Source organism: Chelonia mydas, chromosome 16 (genome assembly GCF_015237465.2).
Source record: "Chelonia mydas isolate rCheMyd1 chromosome 16, rCheMyd1.pri.v2, whole genome shotgun sequence".
Classification (NCBI taxonomy): domain Eukaryota; kingdom Metazoa; phylum Chordata; order Testudines; family Cheloniidae; genus Chelonia; species Chelonia mydas.
The window spans coordinates 12760750-12781089 of record NC_057857.1 but is presented as its reverse complement, the minus strand read 5'-3'; the positions used below and the strand labels follow the sequence as shown (position 1 = coordinate 12781089).

Genomic DNA, 20340 nt, shown 5'->3' with positions numbered 1-20340 from the left:
CGTTGGAGAATGTTCACTTGCTTTGTAATAACTAATCATGTGTATAAGCAACTTATTTATGTTGAAAAAGATATTTAAATTGATATTCAGAAAAATCAGAACCCAAGGGCAGTTCTAATTTAGGTCAGACATCCTTTCCCTTTCCTCTATGTCCATTATCTCAAATCCCCAAAGCTAATCTATATTTTCTCAATGTTTTGTTCTTAGGCAGATTCTGTTGGAAATGTAAAGAGGAGGTGTATGTTTGTATGTGTCTGCAGTGTGTGTATATGTATGGGATGGTTGCATGTGCATACTTGCCTTGATCATAAAATGTCTTGTTAGCCATCACGTGGTCTCCAAGCCCATATAGAATACACCTGGTGCCCATACACAGAAATGCTCTCAGCCGTGTACTCGCATGCCGGATACTATTTCGATTAGATTTTCTTCCAGCAAGGCTAACCACCATTTTAGTCTTCCTTGTTACTGCCAGTGTGGACAGAGATTGCTGGTAGTCCTCCCACTGTCGGCACATAGTAAACTAGTCATTGCTGAAGTTGCTTGTCTGATTTACTTTCCCACATGCGCAGTTCCTGGTAGCTTACTCTGGGAAACCCATTATTTCAGAAAGTGGATGACGACATTGTGGAGTTGATTGGGATTAGCAAATGCAATATGACAAACATTTGTTTCATGTTATTTCCAGCTCTGGGGACTTTGCACATGGCAATAATTGCTATAGGTTTGCACTGCCCCTAACAAACAAGGTTGCACGCTGATAAACACAAAGTAAATGAAATAGCTACAAAGCAGAAGGGAAGCAAAACTTTGTCTTTTAAGAGGTTTATTTCCTTTGTCCTTTCAGAGTTACAAAATGAAACAAATCATGAACCCAACTTAATTGGGGCAAGTAAACATGGAAATGAAATTGGACTTAGGCCTTGAGAGATGTCAGTGGCATGACTTGTGTAATATCTGCACCATTTGGAGGTGCAAATGGGTGTGAATGAGACTTCATGCTTGTATGACCTCAGCAGAAATGTCATTACATACATAACTAATTAAACAAATGCCTCATTTTGTCTTTGAGATGGGTGGGGGAGATTGTTGTACATCACTATTAGAGCCCTCCACGCCAACATCAAGGGTCCACTTAATGGCTACTCTCTCCTGGCCAAGCAGGACTGAGTAGCACTTCAGCCCCTATCAGTTCTCCTTATTCAGCTGCAGTGGTCACTGCTCAGTAGCACAACACTTTTCCTCTCTAGAGCACTTTCAAACCCTGAACTTCTTGTTGGAATGAAACGTTGTTGGCTTTTCATCCTCTCTGCAGAACAGTTGCTTCTGGTAACTTAAAAAGGAGGAAATGTGTGCTCTCTTTGAATGGTGGCTGTGAAGTAACTTTCCCCAACGTGGATTCCAGGCTGTTACCTTAGTAGTATAGTTAATAGGTCCTGTCCTGTAATAATTTATATATGCTGTCAAACACTCCCATCATACTGGGGTGCACCAACATGTACTCCACAGAGATGCATTGTAACCGCAGCCTCCTCTAAACAAAGCCTTTCGTAGCCCCAGAGAGCACATGTCAATGAAAATGGGAATGCAGCTGGAAATCTGCGTCGCTGAGTGTCTCTATATAACAATGACCAGATGAGGTGTAGCTTCCATCTTGACTTCTTTTCTTTTCCAGACTGGACGACGGGGACTGGAGCACAGAAAAATCCTATGTTTGTACCTGGAACCTGGACAGAAGGGGGTTAAATCCAAAGCGTCCTGATCTAGTAGTGGATGTTCCCAGTTCTGTCATGTGCCTAGCTTTCCATCCATCACAGCCTTCGTTGATCGTTGGTAGACTGCTCTTGCCTTAGATTTTATTTTTAATTGTTTCTCTATCTCCTTCAACTAGTGCCGCTGATTTTCTCTTCAAGGCTACCTGGGTAGGGTGACCAGACAGTAAATGTGAAAAATCGGGACGGGGTGTGTGTGTGTAAGTAGTAGGAGCTTATATAAGAAAAAGACCCAAAGATCGGTACTGTCCCTATAAAATCGGGACATCTGGTCACCCTATACCTGGGACTCCTCCCAAGAGGAATGGCAGTGTGCTTCCTCAGTCACTTCCCAAGCCCCAAGGCAAGGGAAGTGTTGCTGCCAAATGTGTAATTGCTGCTTCATCCGAGGCACTAGGAATCAGGATCTTCCTTTGTTTTAGTGTGACCTTCCCTTCTCTTAGTAGGCTTTGCCTGTTTTATACTACCTCTTGGAGCACTTAGTTTCCCCACTTTCTCAGCAGGAATCTCTGGGAGATGGAGGAGGGAGGGCAAAAATCCGTCCTTGCATAAGTATTGGTTGTTCAAGATGGCTGCATATTCCCACTTATGGTATTGCATTGCCTAGTGATGCCTAATGGCAGAACCTTCCCTTAGTGTTGTCTCTTAGAGTGCTCTTGCATCCTCTTGTACCCCTCCCCTCAGCTGTCTCAGAGCGAGGCTATATCAGGGGACACAGCATCATCTACCACCTCAGTTCCTTTCAACCATGAGCTTGCATGGAAGTGAACCGCTCTGAACTGTTTGGGTCTGGAGTTCTTTCTCCTTGAGTATTCATTGGTGTTTTGTTGTTAATAGTAGTTAGTATAAGTGTAGAAATAGTTACTTAATTGCTAGTGTTTCATTTCTGGGTGATGGTGGAACTGAAGAGGAAGAAGAAGCCAAGATTCAAGAGGTGTGCTTCCTGCCCTACTGTCTTCTCAGCAGTGGATGACCACATCAGGTGCCTCAAGTGTTTGAGAGAGGTCACTCTCCGTCTGAGTATTCTATCTGCTGAATTTTGATACCCCAGAGCTCGCAAGCAGAGGCAGAACAGATTGCAAGGGGTTCTCCTGAAGGAGGCTCTTGAAGCTTCCAAACCAAGATCTGAGAGACACTGACAATCTGAGAGACACTGACTCCTGTGACTTCCTGGAATCCTCCAACTGCTTCAATTTTCTTGAAGTTGGATCTCCCATCAGCTTTGGCTCCAATTCTCACTGTTCCTTCAACTAGGTCTTCGCTATGTCAGAACCAAGGGCCATGTGGTCGTCTCCATCTGTTTTATTGGATCCATTCTATTCTTACAGAGCCTCTATGGCTCCAAAAGTCAAGGTTGATTCTGAGGTCAGCCTTGGGAGCCAGGAGCATGAGTCTGGTTTTGGATCCGCTGCTGTCAGCTTCTTCGTCCCTGACCTTGGCTCCTGCTTTGGTTCCACTTACTTTTTCAGTTCTGAAGAATACTGTTACGTGATATCTGAGGTTCACTGTGAGGCTTCTGATCAATCCTCAGATCTGAGCAAAAAGCAGAGGACCTTGAGAAAGAGGGCAGGCTTTGCTGACCACCTCATCTGTAAGGAGAGTAGAACTGTCTGTACTTCCTCCTCCTAGGACTCCTACAGGATCCTCGTAAAGGTTTCCTCCTTACGTCCCACAAGGTCCTCCAGTGCACTCTGTCACGGATCTGGCACTGGATCTATATCTGAAGGAGGCTAGAGGAAGAATTAAGAGGCCTGTTTCTTCCTGGTTTGCCCCTCCCTTTGGTCCTCCTCCTGTGGGGGTGCTCCTGAATCCCAGTTGTTGGGAAGACTGACAGTCCTGGGTGTCGTGACCTTATTGGGAGCTGCTGCAGAAATTTTTCAGTTATCCTCCACGTGGATGGAGAGGTGAGCTTTCATTTGCTAAAGATTCAGTGGTGTGGAAATCCCAGATCCAGTTCCTCCAGATCTGTCTACATTTCAGGCAGTGGTGCCTGATAATTGATAGCCTCTCTCTTTGAACAGGAGCATGTGGTCACACACTGTGATCCTGGATTTGTCACCAGATGAGCATGTGGGAGTTCCTTCAGTCTCCTCCCCTTTTAAGGATACTACACTATTTCACGAATTAGTGGATTGTGTCTAGAACCCATTTGTCTAGAATTTGAATCTGCCTTCAGTGCCTGCGGAAGAGACTTCTCATCTGATGTTTGACATTCTTGGTGCTTCTTCCAGGAATAGGATATCCCTACCTATTTTGGATGTTTGCTTTAGCCAACTAAATCAGTGTGGGCCTATTCCTGGCAAGCTACATTATTTATCCTCAGAAGAGGATTCATATTTTCATATGGACCCTGTACCTAAGTTGCTGGTGGTGGCTGCTGCCAGTAGCAGAGCAGATCTGGACAAGCTCACCCTATCCTTATTGACAGAGAGGGGAAAGGTGTTCTCTCCTTTATCCTTTGGTATTAGGGTGGCAAGTTATCAAGCTGTCGTGTTCTGCTATCAGTTTCACTTGTGGGAGAAGATACTGCTGCAGGAGTTGCCAGATGACAAAAGGAGATTAACACAATTTCAACGGAGGGTCAAAATATGGTGAAACCCTCCTTTAGGGTTTTTTTGGATGTCTTGGACTCTTCTGCTAGTATATTCGCTTCTGTAGTGACGCTGAGGAGACATGCTTGGCTTTGTTCCTCTTCTCTAAAGATGGATACGGACATAATGTTGCAGGGGATGGTCTTTTCAGTGAAAATACAGATGAATTGCTGAAAAAATTGGAGACGACAAGATTGACAACTCGTTCTTTGGTCTTAATTGCATCTATTAGGAGATTGCTTCTTTGTGTTATCAGAGTCATGTCTCCAGAGTCATCTTCAACTTATTACTCAGAAAATCAGAGATGTCAACAACAGTACCAGCAGGCTACATCCTTTCAGAGCAGCATAAGAAGAGGTAATTTAAATCAAGACCTAAATTTAAGCAGTCTTCTGTTTCCATGACTATTTTGTCTCATGCCAGATCTCAGATGTGATGGGAAGATCGAGTCAAAAACCAACCATCTAGGATCCTTCCCTTCCTCTGTTTGAAGAGAGGCTAGCCCTTTTTATTAGTGCCTGGTGGCTTATAATATCAGACAGATGGGTTTTAGAAGTTAAAGAAAAGAGCTATGCCATACAGTTCGAAAGACTACCCCTTCCAATTCCCCATACCCTTCCTTTGTCAGGGAACCTGAACATTAACATGCCATGCATTACATTGATAGGTCTCAAAATCTAATTGTAAATTGGGAATAGTTATTGAGTGGGTATGTTTTCAGTTGAGTGCTGCAGGGATGGATTCTTAGCCATACACTATTTAACATTTTTATTAATGACCTGGAAGAAAATATAAAATCATCACTGATAAAATTCACAGGAGCCATGAGAATTGGGGGAGCAGTAAATAAGGAAGAGACAGGTGACTGATTCAGAATGATCTGGATTGCTTAGTAAACTGTGTGAAGCAAAACAGTATGCATTTGAATAGTTAAATGTAAATGTGTACATCTAGGAACAAAGAATGTAGGCAGTACATAACAGGATGGAAACTTTATCCTGGGAAGCAGTGACTTTGAAAAGGATTTGGAGATTGTGGTGGATAATCAGCTGAATATGAGCTCCCACTGTAACACTGTGGCCAAAAGAGCTAATGCAATCTTGGGCGGCACAAACTTGGAAATCTTGAGTAGCAATCGAAAGGTTATTTTACCTCTATTTGGCATTGGTGCAACCACTGCAGGAATACTGTGTCTTCTGGTACCCACAATTCAAGAAAATATTGATAAATTGGAGAGGGTCAGAGAAGAGCCATGAGGATGATTAAAGGATTAGAAAACTTGCCTTATAGTGATAGACGCAAGGAGCTTCATCTATTTAGTTTAACAAAGAGAAGGTGGGGTGACTTGATTACAATCTATAAGTATCTATATGGGGACAAATATTTTATAATGGGCTCTTCCGTCTAGCAGAGAAAGATATAACACGATCAAATGTCTGGAAGTTGAAGCTAGACACATTCAGATTGGAAATAAGGAGTACCTTTTGAACAGTGAGAGTTGGAACAATTTACCAAGGCTTGTTGTGGATTCTCCATTACTGAAAATTTTTAAATCAAGATAGGATATTTTTCTTGTGTAGCTGCAAGCCCCATTCCAGAGCCTGGCAGCTGCGCCACAATGTCATCCAAGATTGCCTGGTCAGAGCCATCCCACCACCCGTGGGGAAGGTTGCTGTGAACTCCGCCATCCCTGGAATGGACAGACAACTGCGACTGGACATTGTCATCACCAACGAAGACTGGAGGATCATTATGGTGGATGTCACAATTCCCTTTGAAAACAGGACCCCAGCTTTCCGTGATGCCCAATCTCGAAAGCTGGAGAAATACGACCCTCTGGCCAACACATTGAGAGCAAGGGGCTACGAGGTCCAAACTCGCGCGCCAATCGTTGGAACCCTGGGTGTAGGGGCCCCCAGTAACGAGTGAGTGTTGAGAGAATGTGGAATCTTGGCTGATGCGGCAACTCATGGTGTCAGAAGCCATCAAGTGGTCGATGGACATCTACCTAGAACACATCACCAGACATCGCCAGTACCAGGAGGGATGAGCTGGAATGCCGATGAGAAGCGCAGTAGGGAAAGTAATTCAAATACTTTCCTGATGGATTGCATTTTCTAATGGACAACCTATCCTAAATTCTCAGTTACTGAGGGAAAATCTTCACTCATTGATATATTCGCTTTCCACAACCAACTCTCTGTATAACTTTTTATGAGTAATGTACCTGAATACTTGGATGCTAATATTTAAACTGTATTGTTAAATTTACTCACCTAAATTTGGGTTATTGCTGTTTATGCACTATATATATCTTATGACTTTTTTAAAACAAACTTTGTATTTGTAGATAATCTAAGAACTATACCCAGATGTACAGACACTCTTCTTAACCTCTTGTGACAAAGCTCTGTCCTTGGCTCCGTGAGTCCTGCGTTTCCTGGCAGATTTCGCTAGTCTCGGAGGCTCACTGTGACCCTCCATGTAGCCCTTCTCTCCCTAGAGGCACGGGTCACAGTCTACTGAGCCATTTACATCATAAGTGAGGGAGGTGAGGAGAAGCTATCCTCCCTCGCACAGTCTGTTGTCTCCCAGTCTGAGTGATTAATCATGGGGGGCAAAAGGAGGAGCCCGGGCCCGCCCTCTACTCTGGGCTCCAGCCCAGGGACCCTAATAGTATCAGCTATGGTAGCTGACCTTTTAGAAACAGCACGTGTACAATTCCCTGGGCTACTTCCCCACAGCAGCTCCCACTTCCTCTAACTCCACTTCACCCTTACCTCAGGGCCACCTTCCTTGTGCTTGATATGGTATGTACTGCTCAGTCTCTCCAACAGCGCAACTTCCTCCCACAGCTCCTGATATGCGCGCGCACCTGACTGACTGGGAGGTTTTAATCTAGTTTCAGCCAGCCCCTGATTGGCTTCAGGTGTCTCAATCAACCTAGCTGTCTCCACTGCTTTCTGGAAGGATCTTAATTGGCCGCAGGTGTCTTGATTAACCGGAACAACTGCCATTTGGTTACCATGGTAACAGGGATTTGTTTTGCCTGAGGCTAACATACCTGTTTCTCATTACTTTCCTATAGCCATCTGGCCTTGCCCCGTCACACTGTGTATTATATAATATTTCAACATTAGCTTTAATAAAAATTTTAAACCTGTTTTTATCTGTTAAGATGTCATTCATTATTGGCATAATGTCAGCTAGAAGGGTGAGTGAATTGAATGCCTTGATGGCTGATCCACTGTTTACTACTTTTCATAAAGATAAGGTAGTTCTTAGGCCTGAACCCCGATTTTTGCCAAAAGTGGCATCTGACTTTTAAACCAATCAGTTACTTTGCAGGCATTTTTTCCAAAGCCTCCTATGAATAAGGGGGAATCTGTTATATATACTTTGGATGCAAGAAGAGCGCTTGCATATTATTTAAACGTAATTTAAAAGATTTTGAAAATCATCCAGTTTATTTGTATTTCATGCTAAGAATTACATGGGTTATGTCATCTTCCTAGACTGTTTCTAGATGGATTAAACAACACATTCATGAATATTATACATGACAGTACAATCGCATTCCACCAGAGCTGTGGCAGCTGCTTTTGCTTGCCTTAAGCAAGTCCTTGCTGCTGAAATCTGCAGGGCAGTGACCTGGAATTTTGTACACACTTTTACTAAGTATTACGCTCTTAATATGGCCTCCAGGGCTGATGGTAGATTTGGTAGAGCAGCGCTTCAGTCTCTATTTCATTAGGACTCTGTTCCTGCCTCCAGGTTATTTTCAGCACTGTTTATCAATCTGTCCCATAAATTGGAATATACAGAGCCACTTGGAAAAATGAAGATTACTTATGTGTAACCGGAGTTGTTGCTGCATATTCACACTTCCTACCCGCCTTCCCCTCTTTCTCAGAGTCCTGGTTTATTCTGGCATGTCTGGTTTGCAATGGAAGAAACTGAGGTGGTAGAAGGCGCTGCGGCCTTGCCTTCAGAATGTTTGGAGACACTGAGGCGAAAGGTAGGATGGGGCACAAGAACACTAATGGACAGCGCTAGAAGGTTCTACCATTAGGCACCACTAGGTGGTGCAATACCCATGAGTAGGAATAGGCAGAACCATCTCAAACTTCTACATAGCCTTGCATCCGCTTACATCCGAGCTGAATATGTCCCCTGCTTGTTCCTGCTTACACCAGAGACTAATTTATTTTCCCTTCGCCCTTTTTGTTCAGGTCAACTCTGGGGGCCAACCTATTTACAGTCAGTAACAGAGTAAACAGAGCCCATCATGCTGTTTGTGACTTTCATTAGTAGCCATTGTTTATGTTCTATTGATCCTTTGTCATCTACAGGTGGCCTTTACAGTGGGGAGGTCTTGATATGGGACACGAGCAGGATAGAAGACCCCTTGATCTGGAGGACAGGGATGACAGATGACACTCATACAGATCCAGTTTATCAGGTAACAGGGGGCAGTCCACACTTTAGTGGGATGTTCATTGGGTTGGAGGGCAGGAGGAATCACAATCATGGCATTACATCCCTTTATTTCCTGGGCATCTTCACACCAGATTAGTACTTGCACAGTTGCATTGAAATCTTTATATTCTCATTGCTAGATTAACTTAACCTCAACACAGTTGAAGAGGGCAAATCCTCATGAGACTGGTTTGCTGGTAGTGTTACCTAATGTCATTTGTCCTGAAACTTAGCAGTGTTCTTGAATGTGGGGTTACTGAGCTTGGTGGGTTTGGCGAGGCCCCTTTTCAGAGTTTTCTCATGTTGGGAACAGGTTGACTGGTTTCAGGACTCAAAGCACAGTCACCACTTCCAGATTCTGAGTGTATCCACAGATGGAAAGATCCTTGTGTGGCAGACCCAGAGAGATGGTCAGTTGACATTAGTTGAAGGATTCGCCTTAGTTGCTCAGCAGATCCCTCGGAGTATGAAACTTAAGAAGGTTAGTTCAGTAATTCCAGAGAACATTGACTTGAAACAACCTTTTAATGGGCTTTGTGTGAGTTAGAATAGCTTGGGTTATAGAGAGCAGAGGTAGGAGGCTGTAGCTTCCATGTGATGGGGGAGCAGAGAGAGATTGAAGCCCAGTAAACTTGGCTTTCCCATTATCAACCCACAGGATAGTGTGGAAACCAGCCCCTTAGAAGTTTTGGGTGCAGCAGCCTTGCCCTGAACTAAAGCTAAACGACCAGAGCTGTAAGCAGCTAAGTTCTCCATCCTGAACTTGAATACTTATTAGAGGACTCAGTTCTGTAAAAAGAAAATGTTAAATGGTTGGTGCAGGTCATGCAGGCTGTGATTAGTACAGATTTCATGTACGTGTATGTTCAATTTCTGAGTCCTTGTGTCTCATCGTTTGTCCCCTTTCCCTTAGCGCACACGTGGGGAGACAGCTGTGGGTGTGACCTCGCTCTCTTTCTCCCACTTCGATCGCAGTGTGTTTATCATTGGTGTGGAAGGTGGATATTCTCTCAAGTGCTCCACTGCAGTAGAGACCACTGCTATTCCTGGGACAGGTAGCTCTGTTCCCCTCAAGGCACCTGCACAGTTTGCCTTTTCTCCTCATGGTGGACCTGTGTACTGTGTAAGCTGCTCACCTTTCCACAGGCAAGTAAGGGGCAGACTGTATTGGCACCAACTGTTAGTTTGTTACACTACCATCCTTTTCTAATTGTGGTTTTCTTGAGTGATCTAGGGGGTAGGAAAGATCCAATCAAGGGCCACATGCCAGAAGCCCTGCTGTGTTTGTCACCCTGGGAAGCTGTTTTAGTGGGAATGCAGTTACCTTCAAGGGAGTTGCACCAACTTCCACCAAAGCTGAATATGCCCCTTGTATAGGTGCAACTTCATTGAAGCCCATAGCATTGAACTTATTTCCACTAGGCTCTTTTTATTCAGGACAACTCTTCCCATAGTTCCATTAACAACTTTAGGGGACAGCCTGTTTTCACATCAAAGTCAACTGCCCATCACGCTACTTGTGACTTTCATTAGTAGCCATCTGTGTTTAAATGTGGAAGTGTACACAGTGTGTGGGTTCACCCTTTAATGACGGACCATTTTAAACGTCCATAAATCTGTTTCCTTGAAACATGCTGCGAGTCCTGGTGCTGCATAAAATTTGCATGGGCGTGACCAGATTATGCCAGCCTCCTAGATCCTGATCCTTAAATACAAGGTCTCTGGAGATTACAGGGCCAAAGATGCAGTGATTCATGTGATGGCAGTTCATAGTGGCTAACAAAAAAAAAAATTGAGTAAAGACAAATAATTTGAGGAATCTTGACACCATTCAGTCAAAATGGCCATACATAAAGCCACCACACACTTGTGCAACAACACAGATCTAATGTACATCAACTTGCAGGCTGCTTAAAAGAACTCTGCTCTGTGTTCTTAATACTGATCCCCTAATAAGTGTTTCTCATTTTCTCCAGGAATCTCTTTCTGAGTGGTGGCACTGATGGACATGTTCACTTGCACTCCATGCTGCAGGCACAACCCCTTATTTCTCTCCAGTTATCAAAGAAGTATCTGTTTAGTGTGCGTTGGTCTCCAGTACGACCCTTGGTCTTTGCAGCTGCCACTGGAGAAGGTATGTACCCTCTAGCTGCTTATTCTTAGAAGGAGAAACCAGGTTTTCTTCTGGGTTCTAACACTAGTGCTATGTAAAAGTTTACTGCTTAGCACTTCCCACATGGACTTAATTTGTTTGAAAGCTGGGGTTTCCAAGCTGTCAGTTGGTATAATGTAGTGGTTTTTAGATCATCAAGTCTGGTGTATCAACTACAGTTGTCATATCTTGCCCATTGCCAAAGTCTGTCTGGCCACAGACTTGTGTGGATATGGGAAATTTGCTATCCCATACCATGGCTAAAACTGTTTCCAGCACTAGTATGCAATGTGACTGACTACAGAAAGTGGCCTAGCATTTAAAGATGTCAACAGGGCTGCAGCTGGTTTCAACCTGCCCTGACTCTAGTGAGTAGATCTACATTTCACTGCTTAATCTAGATACTGCCAGCAGGGGTGGACTTTAATCCATATGGCTCTAGTGCTGTGAGGGTGGAGGGAAAGCTTGAACTAACACTTTACTGGAAACAAATGTAATAACATAGATTGATGTGGATTATTTATTTTAAAGGAGAAGTGCAGCTGTTTGATTTTGGAAAGAGCTCCCAGAAGCCTGCGGTTTCTATAAAGCAAGCTTCAGCTCAGACTCCTGTGTACTGCATAGAGTTTAACATCAAGCAACCTCAGCTTTTGGCAGCAGGGGATGCCCGTGGCATGCTGAAAATATGGCAGCTGAGTTCAGACTTTATTCAACAGGGACCAAAAGAAGTGAATCACCTTGAGCAGCTGGCAAACGAAGTCACTGACTAAGACACTAACAGGCCAGTGTTATGTTACAATTTTTACCCAAAACTGGTCTGTAAAACACATCCATGACATTTGTAATGGAGAGCAAGGTAAGTCCTAGTCACTCTGACCATCTTTACCTGAAGCTATGTAATGAGCAGAAGAGAGATTCTACTGGGCTTTGTTTGTATCACACTTGAAATTGGTACTCAAGCATCAAGATGATTAAACACAAGTTGAAATTTTTGCTGCAGTTTGGACCAGTAACTTTTATTGAAGCACACTGCAATATTGTTTTTTTCTTTTCCCCCTAAGAGTTTTAAGCTAAGCAGTTTAAGGTTACATCAGAAAGTAGCATTGATTATTGTAGAACACAAAGATGGAGACGCATGCAGGACTATAGTTAGCAAATGCGAGTATGTTCTTGGTATTTTTAAAGGTTAGTGCTTTTATATCAATTCACAAACAGTGAACGTGTAAATTCTATGTAGTCATAAGCAGAAGGAAGTTCTCTGCCCTTGCTATCCATGTAGGGCTTCATGTGAGAGATGCAGTAATCGGCTTGTTCCCTGGTCAGGTTCTGAAAGACAAAATTGAAGATAGTTTTCACCACAGAGGCTATTAAGCTCCTTTCATTGGTAAAGTACTTACTTATCTGTAAACCTACTTCTCAGGGTAATGGAAGGAGTGGATGTAAGTTACACCAAGGCCATAGAGTCAGAGCTAGGACTGGAATTCAAGAGTTACGGCTCCTGCTCAGATCAGTTAGTTGACTTCTGTCCTTATCTCCCTCCCACTGTCAGGATCCAGACCGGAAAACTTGTTACTTGGTGACTATAGGGCTTGACAGGTCCAGAAAGAAAAATCTAGAGTTTCAGTGCAACTGGGAAAGTACTAATCTGCCTTTTTACTGATAGTACACCATGGTGTGCTTTACACTCTCATTAAAGGATCAAACAAACTTGCAAACAGGTTCAGTTGCATCAATAAAATATTTCAGTAGCAGGGAAAAGGTGTGTTTGGGAATTTAACAGTTGTAGATCTGTCAGCTTCATAAAACAAAGTGCGATAGCTCAGAACAGCTGGTTGCTGCTGTCTTTCCTAGGATGGGGTTGCACAACTGACACTTACTTGGTATAGCTCCTCCTTGGTCACATAGGGCTTGCCCTCTGAACTAAGGGCACGGAAAGCACTTTCTATTTCCTCACTGGATTTCACATTCTCAGTTTCCCTGCTGATCATAAATGCCATGTATTCCTGCAGTGAGACATGTCCATCCCTGCCAATAAAACATACACCACATGTAAACAGACCTGCTTCAGAACAATACTACTAGATGCTATTGAGCTCTCAAGCCCATCGAAGCAGGCTGGTCTAGCAGCAGGGTTATCCTTCTTACTTCCCAGACCTGCGTTAATTAAGATGGTAAGGAATATTGTAAATGTCTCATGAAAAGCCCTAGGCTCTAGATTGACTAAAGCATATCTACATGCAAAGAAATTCTCAAGACACCAGTTACTAGGTGAGATTTGATGGCCCTTTTTGCTCAAACTATAAAAAGGAATAATTTGAAGAATATGGAGAGGCTGCGACAGACTTTGAAAGTGAAAACTGAACATTTAGCACTAAAACAATTTATATAGGTTTTCTTCTGTCTGCATACCTGTTGGGATCTACGGTGTCGAGAATCGCTTCAAACTCTGGATCTGGTTCTCCTTCCTCAACCATAGGCAAGTCATAGCCCAGAGAACGTAAGCAAGACTTAAACTCCTGGTGATTCAGACGACCAGATTTATCTTTGTCAAAGTGTCTAGAATAGAAAATAGGAATCTTGAAACTTCATTAAGATAACTGGAGCAACACTTTAGCCTGATGTTCTGAACATGCTATTTGCAGTGAATAAGTACCTTCCTATTTAATACAGCCAGCACATAGATTCTCTGGAGTGCTTCAGAAAGATCATTAACTGGCCACATACCCTTAGTGAGTAATTTTTCCAGTTATTGCCAGCTGGAAGAGTTTATAGCAGCCTGGCTCAGAACTGGCTAGAGAATCAGGGAGTTGCGAACAGTGGAAACTAGGTGCAGCTGAGAATCTGGACCATCAGTTTTTGTGTAGCAATCATCTACATGTCAAGGATCTAAAGAATTCGTTTACGACCACTTTTCCAGGTTGCTGAGAACATGCATACTTACTTGAACATCATGCTGAACTCCTTCAGAGCCTCCTCAGTGACTCCAGTTGTGTTTCTAAAAAGGAAGAAGCAAAGCTAGTGAACTGATCATGAACTTGCAGTAGTAGGTCAGAGGCTAATCAAACACCAGGTTCATTTCAGGCTGTTTGGTTTTCTGTCTGCCATCCCCTTTAGGGGAGACAGCATGCACCTGGTTCAATTGCCACTCATTTCACTAAGAAATCACCAAGGCTAGCTATAACTAGAACTATTTCTCAAATTGCAGTCTACCTTAAAAATGAACATACTAATACACACTACTCTGAACACAAAACAGTAAGTGGAAGAGGTTTATCCTACCTGAACTGTGCTTGATTTGTACTGGTTTTTAGACAGTCTCTCCCTAACCCACTTATCCCCTGAAATGGTGAACGTGGTTTATCTTCCCAAATGAACGAACACTGTACCTAGCTTGTATTTGCTGTTCCAGGTTGTGCTGCATCCTCATCCCTAGTTGGTCAAGCTGGTCCCACTGCTGTGCCAGCCCTACAGTGCTGTGCTCTGTATATTTGTTGTCCAAAATAAGTGCTTCTTCCATAGCTGCTCCAAGGTCCTCAATCTTCTTTAGTTGACTCCTCATTGCCCGAATCTCCTGGTGCTTACGCTGTTGGGAAAGAAAACAGAATGGAGCAAACATATCAGCGTACCAACATTTTACTGACTGAGTTAGAACACAGGCTCATAACACCAAAGAGGTGGGGGGGGAGGGGGCGGGCTATGGTGCAGCTGTTGTATATAGTGATTTATTTTGTAACACTAGACAAGGGAGCTTCATCGCCTCTGACAGATAGATTTGTAAGATTGGCCAATGTTCCAAGAAAGGTGTTTTTGCCTGTAAATATCACTAGAAACCTCACATCATCTACAGCCTAAATCTCAAAACAGAGTGTAGAGCATAGCAAGGAAAGGTTTCCGATACAGTCTCCTCTGCCCAGACAGACTTACTTAGAAATACTATACAAGGGAGAACTAATCAAGGATTTTCCTTTGGCTTGTGCAATGCAGGTTAGATTAGATAATCACAGTAGTGTCTGCTGGCCTTCAAAATGTATGAGTCAATTAAAGACCTACATATCAGTCATTAAAGGCATTCTCCCTCCCTCCTCATTCCTGAGCATCAATAGGAAACAGAAGTTTTAACAGGTGAGGTATGCTTACTTTAGTAGCTTCCAGCTGTGATTCCAGGGTTCCTGATTCCTCCACCATACAGGACCTAAACAGAACCACAGTGAGGGAGAGGCACTCTCCACATATGACAAAGGGGGCGTGGGGGGGGGGGAGGGGGGAGAGGCTTGAAATTAACACCATCCTTTTAGGGTAAAATAATTTTTCCATAAACTTTATAAACAAAACTTTTTCTGTCAAGCTTCTGGCCATAAGCTTTTACATTCAGACTGACCCTATATAAAACAAGAGGCTTTTAGAACCTGCTGCATTTAATTTCTTTATATAGTTAATTTCAAGCCCAATTTCACAGGCTGTGATAAAGGAGCTACTGGCAACACTTCATGCTAAATCCAAAGCACTCACCTTCTTACTGTACCTAGTGAAATTAGAAACCCAGTGCAAATGCCTTTCCCATCCCAAACTGTGCCCAACACACACAAACTACAAGTGATTCACTAGAGCCAGGTTTTGTTTGCCAATGAGACAGGAGTGCGAGAGAGGCTTTACACAGAAAGCAAGTGTGAAAAACTTGAACTACTGGCTTAATGTAAAGCCAACCTTGATGTAAGACAATCACCCTTGCAAAACAGAAAAACTCCATTACTTTATTACAGCTGGGTGAATGTTGCTTTCTGTATTCTCAGACTGATGCCTCACAGATGAGCACTTCTACAATCCTAATGTTCAGAGCCATTATGACACAGCCATTGATAGTCATTTGAATTTTGAAATTGATAGTAGTCACGATTGTAAGTCAATTTTTAAAATGTTTCACACAGAGGCATTCTTGGCATGCCAACAAGGGGCCCCAAACATCGGTTCATAAAAGCCACCTTTTGCAGATATGATCTCCATGATTTTTTTCACAGGTACTACCTGCATAAAGTTCCTGAAGTTGTTTTTGTTTCTTCAATTTTAAGCAATGTTAAGGCAGCAGTTTTTAGAGCCTCTGTGCTGTAACATTTAGAGTGAAAGTGTACACAAGTCATCTGTTGTAAAAACAGCAAGTTGGATATTGTGCAGATGTGCTGTAATGTGTTTGTGCCCCCGGTGGAATTTAAATTCCTGGTGCTAAGATTGTCTTCCCTCGCCCCCATCAGATCCTTTCCTCCCAAAGGTCTTTTAAACTTCTTGGGAAGGGGTTTCAAGTGCTGTATCACTGTGTAGCAATGAAAATACGCCAAACATCTGGGTATCTCTCACCACAGAGGGTTAAAGCTCAGAATCAAAGCGTGTTTAAAGAGAATGAAGCACAGGCCCAGAACCTTGGGCAGGAAGCTGTGAATCAACAGGGAAACAACCCCCAAGCATCTCACAGCAGTGAAAGTTAGTTGGAAAGAACGCGAACCTTTGCAATTAAGAGTGCATTTTAAAATCACAGTGAGGTAAGAAAATAAGAGGAAAAACCTTCCAGACAGATCATCCCCAACTTCATACTGATAGACACGAATGACACGACGGTATGCTATGCTATTCAAAGAAAAGAAACCAAATGAATTCCAAAAAGAAACCGGGCAAGACAGAGGAAAGAACAGACCACAACAAGACCACAGCAAGAGATCAGAACTCTAAGCCAGCACCACCTCACAGAGAAATAGCAAACAAGCAAATTACTTCATGAAGTACCAGACTCAATGGCAGATGCTGGTTGCGTACCCAAAAGAAATCTAATTATTTTAATATCTATTAAAAAGCGTTGCTGAGGTGAACAGAACAGAATCTCTAAGTTAATTTGAGCTACAAACTTCATTTAAAAACAGTATCAGCGTGCAAATATGGCTGCTGTATGCTGATAGATGAGACAGTAGGACAACGATGTTGACCATGAAAGTTCTACGTACAGGATGTTCTGCTTAATAGCAACTCCGATATTAACAGCAACCTTTTTGGGGGAACCAATCCCATCCCATTGAGTTCAGTGTTAATGGGATTCATATTTTGCCACTGGCAGACTGCTTATTAACATTTTTTGGAAGAAAGGCCCCAGCTACAGACAGGACTGTGAGACTGCAGCCAGAGAAGGGAGTAGTGGGACATGCTGAGCACTAGCTATGGGCAGGTTTGTGGGGCTGCAGCCTAGGAAGTAAGTGCTAGGACATTCCTTCCTTAACTGCATCTCCACAAACCTGCCTAGAGCTATTCCTCAGCACATCCCCGTGCTTCCTTCAGGGGCTCTGGCCCCACAATCTGCTTACACACAGGGACCACTCAGGAGGTAAGTGGTTTCAGGCTGGGAGAGGAGGCTGTGGGCAGTGCAGTAACAGGAAAGAAAGCTGCAGCCTAGATGCTGGAACTGCATGGTACTTTCTCCCTGTGCTGTGCTGTGCGAGAGGGCTGCACTCTGGAAAGGAAGCACTGGGGACTGAGCCCCAACCCCAGAATGCAAGAAGATATACAGTGCAGCTTTGTGGGCCCCGGAGCATCCCTGCAGAATCTGAAAGCCCTGGCATTTGGGCTGCAGTCCCTACTCCTGCCCTGTCCCAGCACTTCTTTCCCTGGCTGCAGCCTTGCAAACATGCCTCTGCTTATTAGCAACTCCTGGATAATGGCAAATTTTTGCTGGCAACTGAAGGTTTGCTAATAAGCGGAATCTACTATACATGGTTATATGCCCTCTAGTGGAGAATGAATGAACACAGACAATGCCCATTCTAATTAACTGCAGTTTTAATCCTCTCAGAGTTTTGCTAAAGATTAACTTCCCTCTGCATTTCTAATAATCAGTTAGACAACAGAGTTGGAGCATGGCAATTGTGAGCACTAACCCACTTTATTTAGTAAATGTCTCCCCCCCCACCCCCCATTAGTATTTTCTGGGACACCAGAACTCATCTACAACACTACTTTTTAAAAACAGCAAAGAATCCAGCACTCATACCAGCAAAATCTATTGGGTTCCACCAAGCTACAACTGCAAAAGCTCACGTGCTCTCTCTCTTATCTGAGGGGAGATACTGTGAGACCAGAGATTCTTGTCACTACAGAGCAAATAAAAAGTTACCAGAGATAAACCCACAAAACATGAACAAAGGCCCTCTATTCTAAGTAGCACACTAGATAATGTATATAGGCCAGGGCAACCTCCCAAGCTGTGACCCCCTCTCCTTTGTATAGGATTCCTTAATTATTTTAATATTAAATACATTTTACACTGCACCCAAATTTTAAAGTGTTCATTGTACTGTAGATTTTTTTTTAATACTGAAAGTGTGTAATTGCATGGAAAAGCTTGAGGTTTTGGCAGCTGAGTCGGGGACAACAAGCTGTTTTGGCATCCAGGAACTCACTGGAGTCAATTTGGGGTTTGCAACCAGAAGACAGTTAAGATTTTTGATGGTGGGGAGGGGATCTCTCTCCTTCCTTCCCTCTTTTGGGCAAATGCAAAAGTAACTAAGTATGGAGTTGAATTCCCTATTTCATACCTCAGCAACTAGCTATCCCACTAACTGCCACTGTGCCCAACAATGAGAGATCTGTCAACCTCATTTTAGTAGAAAAGGCACAAGCAATGAAATAGTTATGTTGACAGTAAGTTTCAGTTAAAATGCCATTGAGATGAATGAGTATTTTACACTTCAGGTTTTCAGCAGACTCAAGCAGAGATCAGTGCATTGGTTTAGGTTTTCTTTGCAATCCTAAAGCCTACAGACTTTTTATTAAAAAAAAAAAAAAAAAGTTAAAGCTTAACTTCTGGAGCACAGTTATGCAACGGAATCAAAAAGGACAACTAGGTAGCCACATAACTGAATTACACATGGAACTGTGATTAAAGAATATGATTTTTTAAAAAAACTGTAGTGATACTAATTAGTGACAACCTTTAATAGGAGTCTACGAACAGGACATTCTGTTCTGTTCATGAATACCCATGAAGTGCAAGCATGGGCTATTCCATTCCTTTATTTTACTCTTTTTACAAGATTGATTATAGCAATACCCAGTCAAAGCCCTTCAGTTTTAAATGTTCTGAGAGCATTATCGGAATATGTTCTTATTTTACCAAGTGTGCTTCTGACTGCTGGGAAATTGAGAATGCTGGCTAGTGAGGACAAAAGGCTACAGATAATCTGATGAGATGTGGAAGCACACCCAATAAAGAGCATCACACCTTGCACATCCTTATAAGCTGACCAGTGAAAGTTAACTGGTCACACAGAGTGTCCATTAACTCTTCATTTTCTATTCTGAACCAGGAAAAATGGTATTCCTTCCTATATGTTTATATTTATCCATATCAATGTCCTGTTACCTGTGACTCTGTGTGTGGCATTCTTGCGGGGGGAGGGAGAAGGGGGAAATGGGTAAGTATCTCATGCACATCCCAGGCATGGCTTGCATTGTCCAAATAGAATGACCTTTAATACAACTTTCACAAGCAAAGCAATGACAGGAGAAAGCACACAAGACAGGAGAGGACCCGACATCAAGCTTTTGGGAAATAAAATTCAATACTAACCCATCTAGCAGATACGTTCTGTAGAGTAGGAGGGTCCAAGTATCAGGCAGCAGGACAGAGAGAGAGGTGGGGGGGCAAACATATGTTAACAAATTAAAACCATATTTATACTTCAGACTTTTTGCAAAACCCTCTAGGTGATGATTTTCTATAAATGCAGAAAGATTTACTATCAAAGGATTACATGAAAAGCACCCTCAGCTTAATTCACCTCTTCTGTACCAGAGCCCACACTTACTAGAATTGACAATATTTGATGGTGGTGTATGAGAGTATGCTTAAATCAGACACAGTTGTGCTGTAAAAATATCGTATTGATCTCCTTGCAATTCTGAAACACTGAAATTATTTTTCATTTCTAGAGAGGCTGTTGACCCTTGCTGCCTCTCCCTAATCATGGGTATTACTAGTACATTGGATAGGAGCTTGCAAAGTGATCTTAAAGACAGTGGAGTAGTCTCTTTAGAGAAGTAGTGGATACCCCCTCCCTGGAACATTTAAACCTGGACTATACAAAACACCTTAGGGAATAATCTTATGGTTAGACACAGGATAACAGAATTTTCCCCTTTCTAATTTCTATCATAATACAGAGTAGGTAAGAAGACAGTATTGGCATATTCTTCAGTTCTGTTCTTGGTATTTAGTATTCTCCTTGCACTACGAGTCCAGCTCTGGAGCTACCAGATAACCATTAGGGCTTGTCTGTATATAGAATTACCCTGGGAAAGTGAATTCAGGAGC

The 20340-nt window shown here is 42.9% G+C and overlaps 2 protein-coding genes across 15 annotated transcripts in view; one reads left to right on the top strand and one right to left on the bottom strand.

The window, feature by feature from the left end:
• The window catches only part of DYNC2I2 (dynein 2 intermediate chain 2), a 28487-nt gene extending 16501 nt beyond the window's left edge, over positions 1-11986 (top strand). For 6 of the 8 annotated variants that reach the window (XM_043530535.1, XM_037880056.2, XM_037880054.2 and 3 more), the window contains 6 exons: positions 1676-1833; positions 8716-8825; positions 9156-9323; positions 9756-9988; positions 10819-10976; positions 11526-11986. In XM_043530535.1, coding sequence (XP_043386470.1) covers positions 1676-1833; positions 8716-8825; positions 9156-9323; positions 9756-9988; positions 10819-10976; positions 11526-11764 — 1066 coding nt within the window. In that variant the 3' untranslated portion in view covers positions 11765-11986. Of the gene's footprint in view, positions 1-1675; positions 1834-8715; positions 8826-9155; positions 9324-9753; positions 9989-10818; positions 10977-11525 lie in introns of all 8 variants that reach the window. The other 2 variants (XM_043530531.1, XM_037880055.2) reach the window with 2 other exon arrangements.
• Positions 11987-11989: 3 nt separating this feature from the next.
• Positions 11990-20340, bottom strand: part of SPTAN1 (spectrin alpha, non-erythrocytic 1) — a 71810-nt gene continuing 63459 nt past the window's right edge. For 4 of the 7 annotated variants that reach the window (XM_043530527.1, XM_043530528.1, XM_043530529.1 and 1 more), the window contains 7 exons: positions 19597-19614; positions 15132-15186; positions 14381-14577; positions 13936-13989; positions 13404-13550; positions 12872-13019; positions 11990-12320 (listed from right to left, as the gene is read on the bottom strand). In XM_043530527.1, coding sequence (XP_043386462.1) covers positions 12195-12320; positions 12872-13019; positions 13404-13550; positions 13936-13989; positions 14381-14577; positions 15132-15186; positions 19597-19614 — 745 coding nt within the window. In that variant the 3' untranslated portion in view covers positions 11990-12194. Of the gene's footprint in view, positions 12321-12871; positions 13020-13403; positions 13551-13935; positions 13990-14380; positions 14578-15131; positions 15187-16547; positions 16611-19596; positions 19615-20340 lie in introns of all 7 variants that reach the window. The other 3 variants (XM_037880043.2, XM_037880044.2, XM_037880045.2) reach the window with 1 other exon arrangement.